Below are 8,542 nucleotides of genomic sequence, written 5' to 3' on the forward strand. Positions count from 1 at the left end.
AGCTCTTGCTAATGCGCTGCCCTGGGTCCCTGCTTTGCACATGAATGCTGCTGACACCAGATGAGCCTCCTGGCCTCCCCGCTGCCTCCCCCCCACCCCCAGCCTTTTCATCACTGGAGAGCAGAGCGAGATGCACACACACACACACATAGACACGCAGAGACACATCTCGGTGCCCTCCCGCATCCCCCACGGTCACACAAAGCCCTCGGGTTGGAAAGGCACCAAAGCCCACGTGGTCCCCAGCCCCCAGCATCTCCTAATCCTAACGAAATCCCTCTGCTGCCCATCTTCCAATGCATATTTTGCTCAAGCCTCCCAGGCCATGCCCCATGTCGAGCAGGAAAGGACCAGAACATCCCAGCATGGGGCTGCCTGCTTTGGACCAAGACGTTGCCTTTACTGGTGGGAACGCAGAAGGAAGGGACAAAGGGAGAGAGGCAACAAAAAACCGCCGGCACATCTTTTGAGCATGATGCACCTCAGCACAGTGTTTTGGGATGGTGTTGCCACTGTCAACCCTGGAGAAAAAGGTCCCAGGAAGATGGGATGTGCAAGAGCTCAGCTGTTTTAGGTGTGTGCCCGTGCAGAAAAAGGATGTAGATCAGCTGCGTTGCTCCACATTTAGTCGTAGAAACACACCCCAACGTATTTGCACTCCCAAACTTATCCGAGGTGATGAAAGCTACAGAAAGGGTAGCAGAGAACAGGCATTTCAGAAGGAGAAGTGTTTCTCGCAGCTGAGATACCCCATACAACGCTGCCCACCCACCTCGTTGGGCACCCCTGCTCAGAAGCACCTGCAGGTCCCTGCTGTGAACGCTGGGAAACAAGGAGGACAAAGAGCAGCAAAACACCTCCAAAGACGACAAAAACCAACACAAAAAAGATGCTGTGCCAGCAAGGAGAGAGCGAGATGGTGGTGCTGCCGTGCAAAGGTCAGTGCTGAGCATCCCCAGCGTTGCGGATGCTCAGCTTCCACCCAGCGTTAGCCACGGGAGCCAGCAGCATCAGAGAGAGGAGATTTCCCTAAACGCTAGACATGCTATAGAATAAATGACTCACTGTCTCGTTTAAGGAAAGTCTGGAATCTAATTTGCAGTTATTACAGTCAGGATAAGGTTAATGGCTCTGCTCCAAGTAACCTGAAAGTAGCAGAGCAGCCTCCAGCTGAAAAGTCCTTCCCCGTTTTTGAGAGGTCCTTTTCTTAGGGCTGAAAAAGCCCTGCAGGCCCTCCCCAAATTTTTTTTCTTCTTCTCTGCCCGTGTTGGAAAGGTTGCACAGCTCGGTGCAATCAGCACATTCCCAAGAACACATCCCCAGAGCTCTGGACAAGGCCCTAAGAGGTGCAGGGTGGTCCCTGCAGCTGTGGTGGTCACAGGAAAAAGGCTGGGGGGTCTGGAGTGCAGCTCCTTCGTTATCACAGCCCCAGGTTTATCCAAGCAACCTCCTTTTCCCTCGCCTGGTCCCTCTGTGGTGGCCGTTAGCTCATCCTCAGCACTAAGGTCACACAAGAACCCACCGTAACTCCTCAAGCAGCAGCTGAAGGTGCTCCAGGGCATTGCAGCCCGATGTTCAGGGCTTATTTCATGTGGTGACAACCACCATGTGAAATGCTTGGTGGTGGCGGGGGAGTCAGCATTCTCCACCCCGTTACATCCCAGGGCACCACCAAGCCCACCAGTGCCATTTGCTGGCCTGGCTGACCTGGACTCCAGCCATGGATCGATACTTCAGAGCCACCCACAGTGTTTCTTTCTTCTCCTCCTTACATCAGGTGCTTGCTTAAGTCAAGGCTCCTTGGGCTGGGGATGAAGCCTTTCTTTGGGTTTTCCCTCCTCAAAAAAAAGCCAGGTGATCCTGGCAGGGATCCACAGCACAGCCCCAGCAGCCAGAGCCTGTCCCTGTCCTGCGCTGCTCACGGCTTACCAGGGACCATCACTTGACTCTCCACGTGTAGAGATGCAATAATATTAAATAATATGAACATCATTGCATTGCACGTGCAGTGAAAAACTACTTTATTCCCTGAGTGCGCGATGCAGGCGCACTGTGGCAGGTTATCAACACCTCCCCACTCCAGTATTTCACATTTTCCGGCTCAGGTGAGTAAAACAGCTCCTTTCATCCCAAAGCAGCACCTGGGGTGGGCTGGAGGCTCCCTGGGGAGGCTGTTCCCACTCGCTGCCGGGGGCTGCGGCAAGCAGGGCCTCAGGAATGTGGTTTAGCCAGGTGATGCCTCCACTTGCTGGGCAAGGACCCGCAGGATTCCCACGGCAGGTTCAAGAGAAAAAGATTCATCAGCTTTAGGAAAACTTTGCAGAATTTCTGCCACAGTGTGTATATATAACAGCGAAGAGCTGGAGGTGCCAGGATTAGCGGTTCTGTGAAGCACGCAGGCTAAAAAAAAAATACATTTCCCCATTCGACAGCTGTAGGAAAGCTTCCTTTTGCACAGACCCTTCTTAGAATTGGACAAGATCTTTTTTATTTTCCTCAGGTTGCTTCTTATCTCTAATCCTCCAAATTAATTTAGGGAGGATAAAAAGAAAAGAGACACTTGGCAGAACACGCCTCCCTGATAGTGAACGACTTCTATCATCGTAGGGCTCTTGTGCCTGGGAGCCTGGTCCCCACCAGCCCCTCACAGCACAGTTTAAGGTTGTTTTGGACACTTAAGGGCCTCCTGAGAAGCTGAAGGAGCAGAAAAATACAAAAGTTGGTTCTGTTTGAGCACACAACCCAGCAACGGCTGCTGTTGCAGCCCCAGCGACTGCAGCTCTTCTGCCCCTCCAGCCTCTCGGTGGCTTTTGCAGAGAGGCTGGCAGTTAGAAGAGATGAATGAGATTCAAAGTCTCTGGGAAGATAAAAAAAAAAAAGGTTAATAAATCTTCTGTTGTAAGAAAGGAGTTTGGTAGGAAGAAGCCCAGTGATCTGAGAATTGCTAATTACTTGCTTTTCAGCAAATAATCCCTCCCTTAGGAGAACCAGCGCTGCTGCTACGTGAGGATTAGGCAACGCGATGCCACGTTGACAACATCAAACTATTAATTAGCCGAGCTCCCCCAGTTCTCTCTGCAGATCAGCTACGAGAACCAAGCCAAGAGATGAGGGACGAGCTCAGACTCTTCCTCCCCACCTGCAAACAGCCCCAGAGGCAGGCAGGTCCTCTCCAGGGGGTAGCCAGGGACACGAGACCGACCCTTCCACCAAAGACCCAGCAAACCAAAATAACAGCACCTGCTACGGCTTCAAGCACCACCAAAATAGGTGGAAATACCCATAAACATCCATCAAATAGCTCTGCTCAGACAGTTTAGCTGGTGACAAACGAGGAGGTGCCGAATCGCGGCACTGCGAGGGTTTGCCACCCCGAGGAGCTTCGGTGCCAGCTCTGTTTCTGCACCACGAACCAGCCCACCTCGTTTAGAAACACTCCTCTCTCCCAGGGATCTTCCCCCGGGGATTTTCCGCAAGGGATCATTTTTAGTAAAACCACCTCAATTACTGTAAGCAATTGCATGATCCGGTTGCGCAATAAAAGAACCAACGACAAAAAGAAAAAAAAAAAACAACGAAAAAGTTGCAAAAGTGCTTTTTGGGGGTGGACCAAGTCCTGGTGATCTGCCAGATTTGTTTTCCAGGGGTCAAATTGTGCTGGAAGAGAAACAGCTGACCAAGCCACAGCCCACAACTAAAGATCCTTCCGATTCATCCCGTGCTCGCTTCAGCGAGAAACTGGAGAGAGCTGGTGGGGGTGACCGTCCTCCCCACGCCAAAAACAAACTTGCGCTTCTGCAGCTGTGGATGTGACCTCAGCCCAGGCTCTAATTTTAGGAGAGTGAACCTCTGGTCCGTCCTCTTGGTCAGAGGTTTTGACCACCCCTCGCCAAACCTACCGAGAAATGTTTCACGCGAACAAAAATGAGCAATTCTGGTCTAAAATTAGCAGCAAGAAGGGAAAAAAGCAGCACTGGCAAGGTTAGTGGTTGTAGGCAGACGTACCAACTCTCTTTTTTAACACTAAAACACAGATAAATCAAGACATCTACATCTTCCATCCGCTTTGAGCAAAATACAGCAGGACCGATCTTGTGGCATTAAGAGATCAACTAGCAATCAACGTTGTTCAACTGAAAATGGATCTTTATCTCCTTTCTGTAGGAATCTAAGGGTGGTCTAAGAGTATTTTTATCAGCACCTTCCTAATCCACACCCCCTCTGACTTGGGACCACACCGCACCTGGGTGTAACACAGGAGCGATGTGAAACCAAGCCCACGCATGTTAAAACAGGTCAAAAACTCATCACGAACTTTGACGGATCTCAGAAGTAAAACTGGAGTCACCAGGAAGGCACGTTTTAGCGAGGGTTCCGGAAGGTTACTTCATTGTCCTTAACCTACTCCACGATCTCACTGAGAAAATAGCAGATGAGAGGGATGAAAAGATCTACAAAACCCAGGAGGTGTGTAGATGGCGCAGAATGTGCACGGCCACGTTGCTCTACCAAGCACAGGCCAACAGCAGCTGTCAGGAGACCCCAGAGTATTTGGTGTGGGGAACTGGAGATGTGGGGCCAGAGGGTTATGGTGAAGGTGGGGATGAACGCAAAAGCACCACTAGTAGAAAGGCGGCGTGGCCCAACCGCTCCTCCAGCATTTGTAGTTCTAACAGAGATGCCAAAAAGCTACAAGAACCACACAGCTGGTTAAATATGAATACACCTCATAGCAGAAGGTTCAGTCATTGAAGGAGTCATCTCCTTGGTACTGGTGACTTAATTCTAGCCTAGAGACCTACGGGGTGCACCTAAATTCAGTAACCAAGAGTCTACCAATCTCATCCACCAGATGGAAAGACCAACTGCTGAAACAAGACAAATCCAGACGACAGAGACTAGGGGTGAAGATAACTGACCCTCCAGCCACCAGAGCACCTCCAGCTCCAAGAGGAGGTTTTGCAGGCCTGGTGTTTCGAGGACATGGAGGGGACAGGTCCCCAGGAACACACAGGCTGCTCGAAGGGCACAGCAGCAAGGAGGGCCACCACAGACCCAGCCCGATTTGAGACACGTTTTGAGGCACAGCGAGGTGTCCACTCACCTAATCACAGCATCTACAAACTTAGGGAGGAATATCTGGCTTGTCCTCAGAAACAGAAAAGGATCATCAGGTCAGCACACCGGGTCATGAGTGAGACAAGCAACTGCTGGGACTTGTCTCACTTTGGAGATGTAGAGTGACCACACGCTTCAGGAGACCCCAGCGTGAGAAATTTGGAAGCTCCCTTGCCTTTACAAGTTTTGGGGAGAAAACCTTGTAAAGGTAGCGAGGATGACCACCCTGGCTGCACTGCATCCTCCACATCCAGATGTGAGCCTGACACACCCAGCAGAGCCAACGCGTTGGGATGACTTTTCCAAGAGGAGCCACAACAACCACGGTGTCCCAGGGGTGACAGAGAACAGGAACAGCCCTTGGTTTGGAAAGTCTCTCTTTGGTCAACTCACAGCAGGCAGCAAAGAATAGTTTCTAGGAACAACGTGAATATACGAAGCCTTTTTAAAAGGAGCATCAGATACTTGAGGGGCAAAGCAAACCAAGCTTCACCTGTTTGCTCGCTCCAGTTTTTGGGAAACACAACCCACACCACCTACTTAAATATGATGCCAAAGAACCCAACAGGCTGTCGCAAAGGTAAGATTGCTTTCTTCTCAAATCACATCCCAATTCCCAGCTACGACCTCGCCTGTAGTTCCGTGCAATTATGCCCAAAACACAAGTATTAATAAACTAACACACAAAGGCCATTTCCACTACAAGTCAATTATTTTTTTTTTAATTCAAAGGAAAAAAAAATGGTATTTTAATAAATACTGCAGAAACATTAACCAAACATACAAAGTGACTTCAACAATTAAAAAAAGGTAATGAATGTCCTGTTTTATAACAGTTATAACTTATTTTTTTCCACAATATTTAAATACAGAAAGCACTTACCAGCTATTTCATAATACTGCCCTAAGCGCACTGTTGCATCAGTCAAAAGCTTATTATGGTGGTAAAGATGCCTTTTTGTGGGAAATAATCAGAATGAGTGTTTTGGTTTGGTTCCTTCCCATCTTTTTCTCAGATGAAACAAAGTGCCGTGAACACACAGAACTGAGTTTTAATTACAGTAACCCTTTACCTTCCCACAAGTGAAATGGAGCTTTTAACACTTCAAAAATGAAGCATTTACCCTTGGGAACAAAACGCTTGCCCTGAGCAAGCGACAGTCACACCGGTCAGAGCTTACAGCATCCTTCTTTCGAGAGAAGCTATGAAGTCAGGTCGGTCAGTAAGCAAGTTGAAAAACAATTTTAAATGCGTTTAATGTAACGAGAGTACTCACTGAGAAGAACGGAATTTGACTTAACTGGTTCACCGATGTTTCGTGACTGTTGTCTGGATACGTATCTATTAATCTGAATGACTAAGGGCAGTATCCAGTTTCCACCAGGGACCCCCCTTAAGGCGTCAAAAGTTCTTCAGATCCCATTTCCTCACCATGAGCAAATGCAGTCTGCAGTCCAAAAATAAGAGCATCGCAAAAAAAAGACAACCCGGCTCTGCTGGCTCATTTGCAGATTCTCAGGGTTTTACTTTTGTGTTTGTTTTTTTTTTGCAGCGACCTGCATGAATAGCACCTCTCCGCAGCATTTACAGACGGCTAGATCCTGGGATCCAACCCGCTTCTCCAACTCCACGCAGAGGCAGAGGAGTCTCGGGGTTTTCCCAGTCGGGCAGTAAGGCTTTAACGAATTATCGTGGTTGTAAAACTACAGATCATCTGTCATCATAGCTCTTAGCACCTTTCACATGAACCCACAGCAACATATCCATACAGCACACCAGAACCGGAGATCAATCATTTCCACTCTAAAAAAAAAAAAAAAGTACAATCACAAAGAGGAACGGAAAGTCAAGAGTCCTGCGACAGGCGGGTAGTTCGCCTCCGCCACGCCCCAAATCTGTTTTAATTTCCACAGTGCCAGGGCACCCATAATCCTGGGAAATCTCAGAAGGGTTGTCTTCGTCACCAACGTGCCCAAACGTCGACTGCGCCGCTGTGTCGGGAAAGCAAAACTCCAGACTTAGGGTTTTCCTCCGGGTGACGCACAGGCCTCAGTATATTCCCCACTTTAATGATGAGCTACTACAAAAAAATTAGATCATATCCTTTGGAAAACCAACTATAAGGTCACGGGGATAGTTCCTTAATGAGGGCATATTAATAATGTCGTCTCTTAAAAAATATCCAAAACGTTAAAGTGTTATTTTAATGAAATCAAAGTGGTGGCATCCAGGAGTAGGGCGTTAATAAAAGAAACAAGCACTGTCAATGACATCTCTCTTTTTCGCAGTGTTATTTTCCCATTCACCCTCTCATTTCTCAGCATATTTTCCCTTTTTTTCATTTTTTTTTTGGCATTTCCTGCAACATATCATTTCCTGATGCCACTTTGTTTAGAGACATTTCTTCTCAGTTCCTAAGCACAGTCTCACACAACAGGCGAAGTCTCCATTAAAGCACTGGCATAAGCCCTCATTTTTAAACACCATGTGGCTGCGTACTTCATCGAGCTTCCTCCACCCCTCCCAGACGCCTTCTTCCTCCTTCTGTAGGGAAAAATAATAATAATGAAAAAAAATATATATATATTCGAGGTCCTTCACATCACCGTGCAACTCTTTGCTTTGTCCTTTCGCAAGTCCGTCGCCACTGTGGAAAGTTCTGGCCTGCCAGGCATGTGTGAAATTCGCTTCGTCGCTCTCTGCGATTTGTTCCGTTTAACATTTTTATTTGTTTTGTTCACGCACGCCAAGGTGGCAACATGAAAAATGTCCCTGACACTGTTTTCTGACTGTAAGGCTGAGCATTCAATATATGTAGCTGCTCCAATCTGTTTGGCCATATTTGCACCCTAAGGGAAAAAAATAAAAAAAAAAAACATGCAATCAATACCAAGTTTTCACAGAGAGCCAAGGCAAACCATACAATTACTTCTCAGCACTGTTTTCCATACACAACATTTTCTAAAAAACCAAGTGTGAGCTCCAGCACTACAGCCAGCAGCTAATTTTGCAAAATAAACAGAGTTTTGGTTCCAGGATGCATCAAACGAGCATCCAAGCATCATCTCGTACTCCGATAAATACAAACTGGAAGAGAGAAGATAAGCTCGGTGACCTGCAAACAACTGCAGGAAGTCAAAAAAGTATTATATTAGAGGGATCTATTCAACAATTTCACCCTTACACCTTAACTTGAATCCATGAACCGCGTACTCACTGGGCAAGGTCTGGACCTGGCAGCTTCCAGATTTAAGTCTGCTAGCTCCAATGAGAAAAAAAGAAAAAAAAAAAGAAAAAAAAAAGTATTCTGACTGCTTTCAGCATGCCCCGGGTTACACCTACATGAGGGGAACAAAGTTCACAGGGAAATGTGCTGTGGGTTTCTGGGTCAGCGATAGTTATATCATAGTTGTAGTTAGGGAA

The 8,542-nt window shown here is 47.6% G+C and overlaps 1 protein-coding gene across 1 annotated transcript in view; it reads right to left on the bottom strand.

Moving 5' to 3' along the window:
- Nucleotides 1–7,716: 7,716 nt before the first annotated feature.
- The window catches only part of RND3 (Rho family GTPase 3), a 7,471-nt gene continuing 6,645 nt past the window's right edge, over nt 7,717–8,542 (bottom strand). Inside the window, 1 exon segment of the mRNA XM_009872124.1 lies at nt 7,717–7,968. Within this exon segment, the coding sequence (XP_009870426.1) occupies nt 7,717–7,968 (252 nt within the window).

The sequence above is a fragment of the Apaloderma vittatum genome, unplaced genomic scaffold (genome assembly GCF_000703405.1).
Source record: "Apaloderma vittatum isolate BGI_N311 unplaced genomic scaffold, ASM70340v1 scaffold11496, whole genome shotgun sequence".
Lineage (NCBI taxonomy): Eukaryota > Metazoa > Chordata > Aves > Trogoniformes > Trogonidae > Apaloderma > Apaloderma vittatum.